This window comes from Falco cherrug, chromosome 20 (genome assembly GCF_023634085.1).
Source record: "Falco cherrug isolate bFalChe1 chromosome 20, bFalChe1.pri, whole genome shotgun sequence".
NCBI classification, from domain to species: domain Eukaryota; kingdom Metazoa; phylum Chordata; class Aves; order Falconiformes; family Falconidae; genus Falco; species Falco cherrug.
Window position 1 is genome coordinate 4907489 of NC_073716.1, and position 16487 is coordinate 4923975.

Sequence of the window (16487 nt, forward strand, 5' to 3'; positions counted from 1 at the left end):
TACTTAACTCTTACAATCTCTGGAAAATGACTGGTTAAAAAGCAAGCCAAAGTTGAAAAAGAAAAAGCTTTGTTATGCGACGCCTAGTGAATATGGTGCTCTGTGACTAGAACTGAATACTGAGCAACACAGAGCAGTAACAGATCAGCACTCACTGGCTTACTCCCAGTCCCAGAAAAAGGTAAACCTCTGCGTACATGTTTTCCTCGACCCACACAGCCACCAAAACCAGGGGACCTGATGCTAGTGTCATCATGTCCACAGGATGGTGCCAGCCACTCACTAACACCACGCCATCGCTGCATTCATGAGCATCTATAAGGAAGGCACCAAACCCCATCAGCTACGAGAAATGCTGCCTTTCAAAAAGGCAGTGGTTGACACAAAACGCTGACCTTAGGAGTAAACGTTTTATTATTGAATTATTGGTGCTGTGCTGCAGCCCCTTTGGGGAGCATGGCCACTAACAAGCACCCATTCAGCAGGAGTCCAATTGCAGTTCCCACCCAAGAGAATTTGATTTAAAGTGTGCTGGTTGCTCTTCCCTTTTTTCTGTTTAAAAAAAAAGAAGCCTGGGAATCAGTACAAAGAGGGAAAGAGGACAGGAAAAGAAAGTGCCAACACCTACTGCTGCAAGTTTTAACGAAAGCCCACCAGGTCTCTGGCATTTCCCATGGAAGTGCCAAATATTTTATGTCTGGACAGACTTCTGCTGCCAAAGGGCTCGCACAATGCAAGTTCAGGACAGAGGTTAGCCTAGAGAGCAGTCCCAAAGAGAACAGACTTCTTGTCTTTACAGAAACAAGGGAGTTAAGCTGCAGCACACTAAGTCTTCTTGGACAGAGTAAAGCTCTTCCCAGAGCTCTGAACTCCCCTTCCAAGCCCCTCTTGCTCCTTTAACGACAACTTCTCAGGGACTTGAATTCATTTCTGAAGCCACTTCATTTGTTGACTGCTCACTGGAAAGGCACAGCCGTATCCAACCCGCTACCTCCGCAGACATTCTCCACTTCTTCACTCGAGGCTGTCTGCACAGGCTCTGGCAATTCTCACTTCATTTCTTCATACTCTTGTGAGGGATTCAAGGTTGGGCCAGGAATCATCACCGTCTGAAAAAGCACGGAACAGAATCAGCACGACACACGAGCAGCTCTGAACTGCTGTAACAGGAATTTTTTGCGTTACAGAGCATGAGAAAGGGTGAGCAGGGGATCTGGCAGTGCAAAGGCCTTGCACAGGAAGATGACCAGATGGCGGCAGCACGGGGGAGGACACAGCGGGGGAATGAGATGACAGGCCTCGTACTACACTACAGTTCTCACCTCCTTCCTCTCTAGGAGCTGTTTTTAGTAACACAGGAAGACAGAGCACCTGCAGCACTTTGCCAGGCTGTGTACAGGGAGCAGTTACCCCCTAAATTATCACATACATATAAAATACCCCCAGCCTCCTGCTACAGCTTCCAGGTGCTAGAGGCTGATAACACCCCATGAATAAATACATCTGCTTGCAGATTAATCCACCACCTTCCCATTGCAGGAAGCTCAGCTTTGGTTTTGTCCAGAATTAACTAGGGACCTGTGTTTCACAGCCACAGGCCATGCTGGTGTCTTTTCCTGGTGGCATTACCTTAATAATGGGGCCCTTCGGTGGAGCCCACTCCGGAACGATCTTGCCGTGCATCCTCCATGTGCCGTATGGGTTGACCAAGTATTTCTCAAACACGACATACTCCAAAACGTCCTTGGGCACCTGCTCCCCACCATACATCAGCCGCCCAAAGCGGTCATAGATTGCCAAAATCTGTAAAAAGAGCCAAGAATCTATGTTGGGCTGGCAGCAGGTTGGAGTCAGCTGGGAAATGCAAGGGGCACAAGGGGACGTACCTGCTGCGTGTGCATCCGCACTGTCACCTGGCCGTACAGGTTGCCTCGATTCACGATGCTGTCACATCGAATATGAACCACCCTTGGAGGCTCCAGTGACTCCACAAAACTCCACCGGATGGTCTTGTACCTGTTCCCACGGACCATTTCCTATAAAGACAAAAAATAAGCACCAACTTAAATAGGATGTGACTTGAATGATAAGCAAACTACTATATACCACGAAGCATGTATTCACTAGCTATTACTTAGGCTTGTGCTTTCCCTCCCAGCTCTGTCTTTATCATATCCAGATAAAAAGAGAGATAATCAGGTTTAGAGAGCCTTAAAGAACATGGAAGAGATCAAGGACACGCTAGGTCCAGATAAACACTTACTGGGTAGCAGCGCTCTGTCACCAGGGAGTGAAGTTTCTGCTTGTTAAAACTGCAAGTGAAACACATCCAGTTACTTGAATACAGATGTTGCAAAGAGGCTTACTCACAAATTCCTGCTTCCCCAGAAGACACACAATCTACTGGCAAAACAGAAAAAGTGCAATTCTCAGCTGTGATCTCGGCACAAAATCAAAACACGAATGCAAGCTAGTTGACAAGACTTCAGGGAAAGACACAACATCCTTGAGAAGCCAGTTTGTGACCTAAATGTTTTACTGATGTTTGGAATTGTAACCAAGAGTGATGCAGTTTTGAAATCTGTTCTATTACTGGAAAGTGGAGCAAGCCAGTGGAATATCATTTCATACCCAAACAATCCCCTGCAGCATGATCCTGAACAGCACCAACCACCCACTCACCCGCTGATAACACCAGTGCTGCAACAGCTCATCTCCTCTGCAGGTCGAGCCAAGACGAATTTTCTGCAACCTGCTTTTCATTATCAAGAGTGGGAACTAATCAAACCTCCAACACGCTACTCTTCACAGAGATGGGGGCAGAAGAAAATAAAGTACTTGTTGCAGGGGAGGTATAAGGATTAGAAAGACAAGGAAGAAACCAGAGCGTATCAGCAAACGGAAGCAGGCCCCATATAACCACATCAGAGAAGAGGTCTTACTTTGCCAGGCAATTGTGAGCTTCAATAAATATCTCCTGTGCCTTCTCTGGGAAGGTTTTAGTGCTGAAATCTGGATCATGATCTTTTATCTTCCGCAGACTGAAAAGACAAGAAAAGCTCTACAGTGAGTAGAGAACAACTTGGAACCATCTTGTACGTTTCAGATGATGACAGTAATCTTCAAGGCCAGCTTTTACCAGGGAGCAACCGAGACAGGAAACTCCCCACTAAGACATAACCGCTCGGTGCTCACAACACATAGCGCCACAAACCCAAAGAATCCTCAAGGAAATGACTGCACGCTGTATCCGTTTGTGCCAGTACAGGTGCCTCGCGGTCATTCTCACATCTGGGATTCCCCATGAAGTGGTACAACAGCAACAATGGAAGAAGTGGGTAGAGAACAAAACACACCACCTCACCACTGCCTGACAGAACCGAGCAAAACTTCTGCACCACAGACTAATTAAAAAGAAGGTACGTACGCTAGCTGGGAGACAGCGGTCTGCTTCATCTTCTCCATCTTTTGCTTAAGCCCATCTTTGGATAGGGAGGTCAAGCGGGCATCGCCCTCAGGAGGGATGTACGGGTCTATAATATCAGCTGCATGAGAGAGAAGAAAGCTCAGGAGGGGGCTCAGAAACAGCAACACAAAAGAAACAAAGAAGCAGCACCCTGACTTCTGGGGGCTGGAGCAGCAGGATTCTACCCTGATAATGTTTGTAAGATGAAATTTGAGCACACACACAATTGTTGGTCTAACACAGCTTGTCAGCAGTGACAGGTGTCTGCTATCTGCTCTCCTCTTCCACACAGCCCAGGATAGGAGGATTAAACACATTCAGCAGCGGGGAACGTGACCCCCCCCTTGCTACTCCTTGTCCCCAGGGACGCAGGGGCCAACAGCTTGACACACTTCTGAGGTAAAGCAGGGCAGCTACTAGCCCTACCAGGAGGCAGTGTGTAATTCAGTCTACTGCAGAAAGGCACTCTGTCACCATGGCCACACCGCTTAGGCTAACTGCTCCATGCTGCTACTTGGCACTAGTTTTGCCCTTGAGAAGAGACCAAAGCAGCCTTTCTACCACCTGTGGAAGCCAGGTAGAAAGTCCGTTCTACACGTTCCTCAGGAAGTACTTTCGCCAAAGCCTTGAGTCTCTTCTCTTTCGCTTTAGGGGACGGTTCTCTGGCCCATTCGGGGACAAAATATCGCTTCTTCGTTCTCACTGGGACAACAAGACAGGCCGAAGCTGCTCCAGCAGGACGGAGCACAGACTCCGCAGCCTAAGGAAGAAAAATAACAAAGCGGGGGTGTTAGCTCAACGGCCAGGAAACACCACCAGCATCTTTATTGCTCTTCGCACCTCCCAGACACAGAGCAGCTGTAAACGCACCTAACGCCATTACTTGTAGCCCTCCTCGTCCCATGGCCCGCCCCATATTCTTTCGGCCCTGTGCCCCCCACATCCCTCATCCCGTGGCTCTTCGGCCGCCCCAGGCCGCCCCCCTCGGCCCCCCCGCCGGTCCCCCAGCCCCGTTCCCGGTCCCCACCTGCCAGCACACCCGCAGGCCCAGCCGACCCAGGCCCGCCTTCATGGCGGCCGCCATCTTTCAGCCGCGCTGCCCGCCGGGACAGGGGCGGGGCCGAGCGGGGAGGGGCGGGGCCCGGGGGGCCCGCGCGCTCGAGGGGGGGCCGAGCGGGAGCCCGCGGCGCCGGGTGGAAAATTCCACCGGCTGCGGAGGGGGCGGGGCCGGGGGAGGCTCCGCCCCAGCGCGCGGCGCGGGGCCCGCGGTGCGTGGTGCAGTGTGCGGGGGGGGGAGGGGTGGCCTGCGGCGTGCGCCGGGAAAGGGGTGGGGGACGTGGCAGGCGAGGGACCCTCCGCATCGCCCGGCGGATGTCAGGACCCCCAGCCCCCCCGGGGACCTGCAGAGCTCCCCAGCCGCCCCGCGGACCTGCAGGGCCTCCCTTGGGGCCTGCGCACCCCCCAACCCGGGAGCCTGCAGGGCCCCCCCGGGGACCTGTGCATCTCCCTCAGCACCACCCGGGGGCTTGCAGAGCCCCCCAGCCCCCTCGGGGACCTGCAGGGCCCTCTAGGAGCCCAGCTTGGCTCTGGGCACAGCAGCAATGGGGGCCTGATGCCTTGGCACTGCAGCAGCACTGGGGGCTGTGGGTGGGTGGCTCAGGGGGCTTGGGGGGCTCTGAGGCCCCATGGGACAGCCCCCCCATACCACGCTGCAGCAGCTCTGGGGGTGCAGCACTGACTCCCTCAAGCCAACCTAAACCAACCCACGCTCATCCCCAAAACCCTTTCCCTTGAAATTCCGGCTCGGGCAGCCCCAAGGCCACCCCCAGGGATGCTCAGCACCTGCCCACAGCTGCAGGATGAGGCCTTGGTCCATCTTGCTGACCCAAAGACAAACCCACATGAGGGTGCAAAGCCCGGGGTGGCCCCAGGGGAGTGGGGGGCTTGTTGGGAGGCTCTGGGCTGGGCTGGCGGCACCTGGCTGGGCTCCCAGTTTGCTGTGGGGACTGTTGATCTTGGCGATGGGGAAGCGTTGCTCCATCGGACAGCTGGTTAATGTGTAGTGACGGCTCTGCTGCGCCTGAGACCGTTGATCCCAGCCCACGCTGTTATCTGTGCTGGAGGCAGCATGGAGAGCCGGGAGTGGCCCTTCGGAGCTGTGCTGGGGGGTACAGGGGGAGCCGGGCACATGGAGGGGGGGCGGTTGCATCTGCAGCAGTGGCGGTGGCTCTGGAAGTCTGCTGTGATGCTCAGAAGGGGGCCAAAATGGGAGAGGGGGGATCCTCCCCGCTGCACCCCTGGCAGGAGCACTGGAGCCTGTTTCCCTGCTGAAAAACAGGGCTGAAGCCCCAGGGCCACCGAGCCGGTCCCAGGGCAGTTGGGGCTGAGTCACCAGCCCCAGCACCCCATGGCCCTGGCACTTTCCCACGGCTCAGGACTCGTGGGACTGGATTTTCCCAGCCCAGCTGGCTTTCCCAGCTGCTGAGCTGCCCTGCGATGCCATCTCAGCTGGTTTAGCCACCATGGGCAGCCGTTTCAGGGGGCCACATCCTCACCGTGGGGGGGCTGCTGGGGACCACGGCCCCGGAGCATCCCTGCCACTGCGGTTCAGGCCAGGGCTCGCCCAGCAGCAGTGACCTCTGGAGATGCCACTTGACGGTGCCACCAACCCACGTGTGACCTTCCCTTTGCAAAACCATCGCGCAGGGATTTGCCTCATGGGAGAGCAGGACCAGGGCTGGGATTTGGAGTGAGCATCAGCAGAAGTGGGATGTGCTCAGCACCCGCCCAAAGCTGAGCTGTCCCTGCCAGCCCCAGGCAGGGGCTCGGCCACATTTGCCTCCATCCTGGTGCAATGCACCCCAGGCAGGTGGCGAGGCAGGAGGGCGATGGGCAGCCCTGCACGCACGCATCCCCATGCAGCGAGAGGGGGAAATGATGTAAAACACTTCCCAACCTCCTGGGAACAGCAGAGCAAGAGGCCCCAGGAGCCACTTTGCAGCTTCCAGTGCTGTTGTCCCTTGTGCTCCTGAATACCAGAGATTCCTGCCCTAAGCCGCCGGCCCAGACCTGTGAGGCAGGATTAGCCGGTGCCCTCCGGCTGCTCCCACTCCCGGCAAAAACTCCAGCAAAAGAGAGAAGAAAAGCCTCTCCGGGGACCATTCTTTTTCTTTTCTTCCCCCCTCCTTCCCCCCCCCCCCCGCCTTGTTTTCCTAATTAAAATGGTGCACTGGCAGCGGTTGGTGGCTGCAGAGTCTCTGGGCTAATTACAGCTCCTGGCTCCCACCCCATCCATGTGTCCCCAGGCCCTTCCCAGTCTGGCACTGCAGGAGAACCCGGTTTGATCAGGACACGGCGGAGGAGGTGGCTTCCCCCCGGCTTTCTCGGTGGAGGCTCCCCCTTTCTTCCTTTCTTTCTTGCTGGATTCTTGCTGACAGCAGCATCTGTCATCTAACAATATCTCAAGCGCGGACCAGCAGCCGCAGAAGGCACCCGGAGCGTTTTGCCAAGCGCCAGCCCTTGCGGCCGGTGGGACCACCGAGCCCGCTCGCTGCCCCCAGCACCGGGCACACACCAGGAGGGCACCCAGCACCCCATACAGCCAGCGGGGACGGGAATTAAAGCTCAGAGGAGACAATCCCCTGGTCACCCTCCTGCACTGCGAGCAGCTCTGCTCCAGGAATAGGTTTATCCTGCCCCTGACCTTGCTGCCCGCCCGGTGGCTCTGCCGGGGAGAGCCCCCCGTGGCCACTGGCTGTGCCCGGGCATGGAAAGCGGGAGCAAGGCAGGAGGTGAACGGCTTTTTGCTCCAGCAGGGCTCCCAGCGTGGCTGGGCTTCTTGCCACGGTGGCTTCAGAGTATCCCCAGGGTGGCACGGCCGGGCTGAGCTCTGCCCCATCCAACCTGGCTGCAAACCACGCACGGAGGGTCCCCCCAGTGTGGGCTGAACCGTGGGGTCCCCGTTTTAGACCTTCCCTCGCTGCGGGGTGACGGGACTTTCGCCCTAGCATCCCACCAGCATCGCAGGCGTGAGCTCACCGCAGCAACCACAAAACTTTCTCCATCCCTACGTCCCAGCACCGACGTGTTCCCCCGCAGAGCCAACACCCCACGGCTGGTCTGTGTGTCCCACGGGGCTTCGTGCCCTACCAAGGCACTGGGAGGGGACAGCGGCAGGAGCAAGGGGAGGGCGGCAGCTGCCTGAACCCCCCGCGTGGCTCCGGCTGTTTCCTTGTCTCCCTTTCTCTCCTCCGGGCTCTCCAGCACAATGCGGCCCCGCAGAAGCCCCAGCTGAACCCAGGCTCATCACCCATTTGGTTTTTATAACAACGCGCTAAGAGCGGTCTGTACTTTCTCTGTGCTGTTCTGGGTCTCAGCAAATCCCTCTCTCGCTTGGTGCTAACTTGTGTTCTAAACAGCAAGGTACCACTTTTAGAAAAAATAAAATCTCTTCGGGGAGTTGGGGCAGGGGGGAGAAAAAAAAAAGGAGCAATCACAGCCTGTAGCGGTGGAAGGTGATGAATGATCCTTCCTGCCTCTGCGAGCTGCATGTCCTTCTTGAAACGAGGGAGGCTGTGGCACACATGGATGCAGGGTGCGTCCCTTCAGGGGTCCGGGATTGAGCCAGGTCCGTGCCCGGCACCACACAGAGCCAGGCAGGAGGCAGCAACTGAGCTGCCGGATCTCACATTGCCGTGGCAGATCCCAGGGCAGAGAGCAGGGCTGGATGCAGGGAAAGCCACTGTGGCCGCCAGCTCCCCTCTTCCAGAGGAATTCAGTTTTTTCGCCCTTTTTTTTTCTTTTCCCCCATATAAAGTCTTTATGAAGCATTTTTAAACTTCCTGCTGGTGTTTGTCACAAACCCAAACAGCCATCTGACATCACCCACTTGGGACATCTATTACCCTGTAAATACTCTGGCTGTATTGTGTACATCACTTTTTAAGACAGATTCCTTACATAGCATCTTCCACAAGCCTCAGTGATGCTCTGCAGCACGGGGACCCCAGGGGACCCCAGGGTGGGCTGCTTGGCCATGGGAAATGGCAGAGAAACCTCATCCTGTTCATGCGCTTCCAAGGTTTTTTGGCTGAGGAGAACACCAGCCTGGCCAGGAAGGTTCTACTGGGAGCCCCACAACACCCAGGTTGCACCTTGGTGCTGCAGTTCATGCACGGGGAGGAGGAGGAAGGTGGCTGTTAGCCTGGAGTAGGGAGAAAAGCAACGCCACGCAGCTGTCCGGGCAGGTGAAGCAAGCCTGGAGTAGAGGACACCTTGTCTCTACTCCACATCCGCACGTTGTTGTATCTTTACTGCAAATTCTGGGAGGTTTCAGCTGATCCCATGATTTTTTAAGGCTGGAGGTTAGCGATACCCCACGCTCCGTGCGCAGCGGCTGCCTTACCTGGAGCTGGGGAGCGCAGATGTGACCGAAGCCAGGGAGAAAGTGACTCGTGTCCTCCAGATCCAAGGGCCAGATGCTGCACAGTGCCCAGCGGGTGCTCCCAGGATGGGACAGGGTGATGGGCAAGCTGGGAAAAACCCGGTGCGCACACAGGGTACTTGCCAGGTGCTCAGCACTAGGGAAAATTAAAAAAAACAACCATACAGAAAGAGAGAGCTGTTTAGGTTGGGAAAGACCTTGGAGATCATCAAGTCCAACTACTCTCCCAGCACTGCCCAGCCCATTCCCAAACCGCGGCGCTCCGCCCCGCATCCACCCGGTTTTTAAACACCTCCAGGGATGGCGACTCCACTGCCTCCCTGGGCAGCTGGTGCCAGGGCTTGGCAGTCCTTTCCATGAAAAAAAAGTAATATTTTTTTCCTAATATCTGATATAAACCTCCCGCGGTGTGATGCGAGGCCGTTTCCTCATCATGTTGCTTGTTATCGGGGTGAAGAGACAGACACCCCCCCCGCCCCCACAGTCCCCTGCACCAGGGGTGGCTGGGAGCCAGCGGCAGCGCCTGGGATGTGCCGGAATTCTGCACGTGCGGCCCTGGCACCGCCGGAGCTGCCACCGGCACGATGGCACCCAGTGGCAATGGCGTATCCCGGAGGACACGGGGCCAAGCAGCCTCCGAGGGCCTCCCAGCCCCGGCTGCACCCATGGGTGCTGCGTGAGGCCCGGGGGGGGGGGCTGCCCCGCTGTGCCCCAGGCCTGAGCGAGGGTCCTGGCTCTGGGATGGACCCCCCCACCGTGGGGCACCGGGAGCCCCCCCCAGCTTCTTGCCCCCTGCGGAGCACCTTAATGGGGTGCACTGCGAGCTCCCGTTAACGGGGTGCACCGTGCCAGCCCCCCCCGGGCAGAGGGGCCCCGTTACGGGGGTGCACGGTGCCAGCCCCCCGTGGCCCGGTACACCGTGCCCACCTCCTCTGCAACACGTGCACCAGGAGCCCCCATTACCGGGGTGCACCCTGCTGTGACCTCCCAGGCCTGGTGCCCCGTTACTGGGGTGCGGGTGCCAAGACCTCCCCCAGCTGGGGTACCCGTTACCGGGGTGCACCGTGCCAGCCCCCGCCCGCGGGTGCCCCGTTACTGGAGCGCACGGTATGACACGACACCCTCTCAATGACACCAGCCCCGCCCGCCCCCCCGCCCCCCCGGGGGCCCCGTTCGGTGCACGCGCCCAGGCGCCGCGCTCTCCCCGCTCCCCGCACCACCGGCCGCGCGGGGCGGGGCGGGGCGGGGCGCACGCGCAATCCCCCGCGCCGCTTACGCAACGCGCTCGCGCCGCTTTCTACGTGCGCGGCCGCGTGGCGCCGCCGCCGCGCGCACGCGCACGCGCCGTTCCTCCTCTCTCTCCCCCCCCCCCCCTCCCCTCACCGGCCACCTCGTGCCGGGAGCGCGCGCGCGCCCCCGCCCCTCCCTCCTCCTCCTCCGCCGCCGCCGCCGCTCGCCCGCCCGCCCGCTCTCTCGGTGTGCCGGTGCAGGGCCGCCGCGCCGCCGGCAGGAAACCTTCCCGCTCCCGCCCCTCGCCGCTCCCTCCCCCGCCGCCCCGCCGCGGGGGGGCGCAGCCCCGCACCCCCTGCCGCCGCCTCGCCATGCCGGAGAAGCGGCCCTTCGAGCGGCTGCCCGCCGACGTGTCCCCCCTCAACTACGGACTCTGCCTCAAGCCCGACCTCATCGACTTCACCTTCGAGGGCAAGCTGGAGGCCGCCGTGCAGGTAGGGCCCCGGCCCGGCCCCTCAGCCCGCGCCGCCCGCCGCCGGGCCCTGAGGGAGCCCCGCCGGGCCCTGAGGGAGCCCCTTACCTCAGCCCGCTCCGCTCGCCGCCGGGCCCTGAGGGAGCCCTCCTCCCCCCCCCCCCCCCCGCCCCGAGGGAGCCGCCCCCCCCGAGTGGAGCCCCCCATCCCCCCGAGGGAGCCCCCCCCCCCCCCACACACACTGAGGGCCCCCCCCCCCCCGAGGGACACCCCCCCACACTGAGGGACCCCCCCCCCCACACACACACTGAGGGACCCCCCCCCCCCCACACACACACTGAGGGGGACCCCACACACACACACACACACTGAGGGGGACCCCCCCACACACACACACACTGAGGGGGACACCCACACCCCCCCCCCCCACTGAGGGACACCCCCCCCCCCACACACACACTGAGGGACCACCCCCCCACACACACACACACACTGAGGGACCACCCCCCCCCCCCCCACACACACACTGAGGGACCACACCCCCCCCACACACACACACTGAGGGACCACCCCCCCCCCCACACACACACTGAGGGACCACCCCCCCCCCCCCACACACACTGAGGGACCAACCCCCCCCACACACACACACTGAGGGCCCCCCCCCCCACTGAGGGCCCCCCCCCCCCCCCCACACACACACTGAGGGAGCCCCTTCCCTCAGCCCGCGCCGCCCGCCGCCGAGCCCGCCCCCCGAGGGAGCCCGATCCCCCTCATTCCCCGTCCCCTCCTGTCCGCCAGGCCCTGAGCGCCCCTCGCCCACGCCAGCCCGCCGGGGCCCGGCCCTCGGCGCGGTGGAGCCGGCCAGGCAGGTGCAGGGAGGCCGCTGGGGGCCGGGCGCCCCCCCCCGCCGCGGTCTCCGCCCTCCCTTCCCATTCAGGCTATACATCTGTACGTATACATCCCCCCCGGGCCGGGGCCGGGCGGTGGGGAGGGGGAGAGGGCAGCTCGCGGGCCGCGCCCTGCCCCGCTCCGGCCCCCAGGAGCCGCGGGAGCGGCCTGGGAAGGGCCGGGGGCCTCGCCCCGCCGCCGCGGGCCCCGCCGCTCCCCCTGGGGCTGCGCCGGCGGTGCCCGGGCCGCCCCCCGCCCGGACGGCCCCGTTAGCCGAAGTCTGTATGTAGGTTAAGCACGGAGCCGTCTGGAGGCACGGGTAGCTGCCTCGTTGGGATCCCCGGCTTCCCCCAGAGCCCCAGCCTGTTCCTGATTCCAGCTTCCAGCATGCTGCTTTTATCCATACCCAGCCACTCAGGCGGCTCGGGATTTTGCTGGAAAGGCAAACTACCCCAAATACAATTAAATGAGGACTCCCCCCGGTGTAGTACCGTAAGCTGGTAGGCCTCAGTGTCATGAAAAGCTTCAAATCAGTGAAGCAAGAGGCTCTTGGAGTGTTGCACACCCTTCCCACTGCTAAGGGGTGTACAAACTTAAAACACCAGGTCTTCTGCCCTTTCCGAAAGGCAAAAGCTTCCCCATGTTCGTGCTTCAAAGCCAGAATGTTTGATGAAAGCCCTGAAGTCCCATAGTCATTCTCAGGCTGCTCTGCCAAGATCTCCTAAATTTGCTTTCACGGTTTTCGTTGTGCCGTGGTTTGAAAGAGATAGGGAATTGTAAGGGCTTACTGGGCTTCTTCCTTAAAATGGGATGACTGTATTGAGAGCTCAAAAATGTTTGAGGGAGATTTTGAATGCTGAGATGTGTACAGATTGAAATTCTGGTCTAAAGAGGTGGTTAAAACCTGCTTTGAAAATGAGGTAAGATCAGGGTGCTAACACTGCTGAATCTGAAGCACAGGAGCAGACAGCAGTGAGTCCCTCACTGGGCATCTGGTGTCTGTGGAAGCTGGGGAGGGCAAAAGGCTGTGGATGATAGTGAACCTTGTGACTTTTGGGACCTGGAGGAAGATGACCGAGATGAGTAAGTTTGTGTCATGTGGAAGAAATACTGAAAACGTAAATTGCCTTGTGGATTTTGTTGTAGCTCAAGTCCTCGGGCTGCTGCTGTCTTTGGGGTCTCAGCCTGCCAGTGCATCAGCCTGGCTGAAAATGCTAGCTTGAGAAATTCCCAATCTCTTCCATTAATCCTAGCCACCTATTCCTGTCTTCGCACCCAAGTTGCTGGTCCTCAGTCCTGTTACAGCTGTGGGGCTGTGCTGTAAATGGGATCACTGAAATCATCCAGGTTAAAAATAACACTCGGGGGGAGGGGAGCGGTGGCTTTTTAAGCCAGCATTGCTGCTGAGTTGAGAGTAGTATTGAACAGCAGCCTTGAAAACTTAGGTTAAATCGAGCAACAACGAGCATTTGGAGGCTTCTTGTGGAGCTGGTACTCGGTTTGCAGATACTAGTCCTGTGGAGGTGTTTTTAATATTGTTTGCTGTTCAGGGGATTGCTCAATGAATTCCTAGAGCAATGGATACCACCTGACAATGCGAAATCCTGGACTTTCCTACCAGCTGAGGGCATGTGTTAAGGAAGAACACTGATCTGTCAGGTTCAAGGTTGTAAAAAACTCTTGTTCACATCGTGGTGAGCTGATCTGATGTTCCCAGGGTAGAGAGAATTCAAAAAAATGTAGGGCGAGGTTTTTAAAACATATCTAAAGTATCTATCTTTGTTTTTAAATAACTTCTACCAACCATAGACTGAAAAATCATGAGGCCACATCCCAGCTGCATGCAAGCAAGTACAGGAGAGGTGTAGGAAGGTGTGTGGGGTGAGTGTTCTCATGCTTGTCTCGAGTTTCTGGAGAAGTTTACTGTGGCTGCCAGTGTCCAAAGCATGCTAAAGGCACATTCCAGAAAATTAGAGGGTGGCTATTCTGCACCTTAATGGAGAGAAGAATAACCAGCTCACCTACAGTACTAGGTAGACAGGATACTTTTTGGACAAGGGAATGGCTTATCTAGCAGAAAACTAGTAAATGTTAGCATGTTCTTATTGAGCTGGAATTAAATCCAGAAAATAAATCATTTGTGTGCTTTTAGATCCGGTTGGTTAATTAAGGACCTGTTGGCCGTTTCTGCTAGCACCTTGTAATAAGGTGGAGTGCAGCTCATCAGAGGCATTCTGTTTTCAGCACATGTGAGAGCTTTGGCATGCATCGTACAGTCATCAAGGTGAAAGTGATTTTATTTTAAGACAATTTGAATTTTCCAGATTTTGGGTAGGGAAATGCATGCACTGCCTCCTCTGGAAGATCCAGGTATTGCTTTTTATAACCAATCAAGAATTATTAGTCCCTCTGCTCCATTCCAGTATAATAATGGCTGGGCAAGCGATAATCCGCACCAAGTACTTAAATCAGTGATGCTTTCTGACCTGTGGTGTGAGTACTTGAACTCTGACACCGGAATAAATAATGATTAATCACAGAATTAGGAAAACTTTTCATTATGTACATCAAAAGTATTTGTTTGCTTTCTTATTTTGCATCTTTAATAGCAAACTGGAGTTAGCGAAGGCTGTGATATTTAGTCAAGGTATTGCAAATAAACCCTTGATCAGTCAGTTTGTGTTTCTCACTCTCAGCCATTAAATAGGATTTGGCAGCCCTCTGTGTAGAATTTTGGTGAGTCTTTTGACTTGAGCACCAAGGCCTGAAGAAATTTTAAGGAACCTTCTAGTCTTGCCTTTGGGGCAGTACACTTGTGTTGGCTTTTGTAAGTATAAATAACTTAACAAAACATTTTGTCTTTATGCCACAATAAAGAATATTATGCTTATATAGCAGCTTCAAATAAGCTTCAGAGGATAAAACCATTTATGATTCAAGAGACGAGGCTGTTGCTTCGGTGTCAGCAGTGACCAGGTTGATTTCAAAGCCTTAAAAAGAAATGTTACATGTTTGTAGTTTATTGTGGCACTTCTGGTTTTCAGGTTAGGGAATTGGCCCCTCTGTTTAGTATTTGTTGTTCCTTGATAAAGGAACGATACTGAATCTTCTGTCTTAATAGTGCAATTTCAGAGCCTTTTGAAACCACGCTTGTTATGTATCTGGTAACCTGCGTATTAAGTTTGGTCCAGTTACTCAAGACTTTTAAATGATGTAAATAATTGTCATATAAATATTTTTGAAGTCTGTAGAGTTGTGTAACAATCATGCAAACTGATAGTATATAACTGCCATTTTTCACGATAAAAACCCCAAAAGTCCTTAAATGAACTATTTCACAAAGAACCCTTATCACAACTAGGACAAAACGTGGTTGTGGGAGAATTGGATACTACATGTCAGTAGCAGATCGGGAGCTGAAAGAGTTGCCTGCTCACAATCCTGTGTTCACTCTGCCAGTTATGTCATATTCTAGCATTTAAAACTGTTGATTTGTTGGGGGTGTGTGGATGTTTCTGAATGAGCACAATTCAGATTTTTTTTTTTTAAATAGTTCATCCACTTTATTCTTCTGTTAGCTTGAGATTTAATTATTATAACCCGGATTCTCAGGGTCTGGTTATCAGTGCAGTGCACTCATATTACTCAGTGTCTAGGTCAACTTTTTTTCCATTCTGTTTTTGACTCCTGGGAGGCCTAATGGAGGGCTGGAACAAAGAGGGGATGTGGGGCTGTTCATGTTCTTCAGCATCGTACTGGAAAGGCAAACATGAGTAACTAGCAACAGAAACAATCATTTGGCTCCCAAAGTTCAACGGTTCTTTTAAGCTTCTAAATGAATGTTTTTAGCGCTGTTGCGGCTCCAAACGATCACCTGTCCAGCACAGGGTGTAGTGCTGCAGAGTTTCAGGAAGGTGCATGGCTGTCTTCTAACTTCCTGGTATTTACCTCTAGGTAAACTACCTTCTTTGGAGAGTGTTGGTGGGGTGATTCATTTCTTTCATTGAACCCTACAGTGAGGTGTTCCTTGGTTGCAAAGCAACCTATCGTTAAAGAATTTACAACCTGATGTAAATGGCTGTTTTAAATATCTTTTTGCAGTCTCTTTAATGTCTGAAGGATACTCTGTTATATTTAGCAATGTTTAACCTGTATCTGTTGCTTTTTATAGGTTAATTATGCAGTATCTGCTAGACTAAAGAATATGTAGTCTTCTGATCCTGCTGCATGCCAGTTAAAGGTTAATTGTGACACTCTTGCATGTAAAGCTTGAAAAATTAAGCTTAATGGGTGTAGTATTTGTGCTCAGTATCTCCTGCATGGAGGGTGAAGTCATCTAGTGTAACTACATGGTCATGTTATCCACCATTGCAACTTACATTTTCAGCACATGCAATTAAATCTGAATTTGAGTGTTAAAGGTGCATGCTGAGTGTCCAAGCCTGGCACTTCAAAATCAGGAGCTTAGGGCTCTCTTGGTGTATCCTTACGCCACCAGTTTGAAAAAAATAGGGATGCCTTTGCTCTTCTCCCCCACAGAAAGGCTTCTTGCAGTTCTGTAATTCATAAGGCTGAGATGATTGCATTGATCATAGTTACGAAGGGATTTGCTTGTCTGTGTGAATTTGACACCTCTGAAGTGTGTGTGACTGCTGCCTATGAATGTTAGCTGCATGCTCTTTGGAATGAAGCGATTTTTTTCCAGTGGGCCAATTAGTCGTGGCATTGGTAATTTTGCTGCTTGGTTACCATAATTTGCTCAAGGTGCAGATTAATAAAACTCCTTATTCCTTTTCTCACTGAAGTTTTGAATTCTTAAAAAGATACATCCTAGAACATAACTGAGGTAATTTTAGTTGTGTGGAGTAAAAAATGCTAAACGCATACATTCTTGTTATAATGCCACATTTAGAAAAGGACTCTGAAGCTGAGTGACAAGATTTTGAATATCTAGTCTTATAAATGGCTCTAGAGAATTAGTTTTG

At 54.8% G+C, this 16487-nt stretch overlaps 2 protein-coding genes across 2 annotated transcripts in view; one reads left to right on the plus strand and one right to left on the minus strand.

Moving 5' to 3' along the window:
• Positions 1–396: 396 nt before the first annotated feature.
• Positions 397–4611, minus strand: MRPL45 (mitochondrial ribosomal protein L45). The gene is made up of 8 exons (XM_055697694.1): positions 4494–4611; positions 4031–4226; positions 3428–3545; positions 2943–3041; positions 2264–2312; positions 1887–2036; positions 1630–1803; positions 397–1109 (listed from the first exon to the last, which is right to left on the minus strand). Exons 1-8 carry the CDS (start codon positions 4548–4550, stop codon positions 1050–1052), a joined length of 903 nt encoding a protein of 300 aa, XP_055553669.1. The 5' UTR covers positions 4551–4611; the 3' UTR covers positions 397–1049.
• A 5716-nt stretch (positions 4612–10327) lies between these two features.
• The window catches only part of NPEPPS (aminopeptidase puromycin sensitive), a 39733-nt gene continuing 33573 nt past the window's right edge, over positions 10328–16487 (plus strand). The window contains exon 1 of the mRNA XM_055697448.1: positions 10328–10633. Within this exon, the coding sequence (XP_055553423.1) occupies positions 10511–10633 (123 nt within the window). The 5' untranslated portion in view covers positions 10328–10510. The remainder of the gene's footprint in view (positions 10634–16487) is intronic.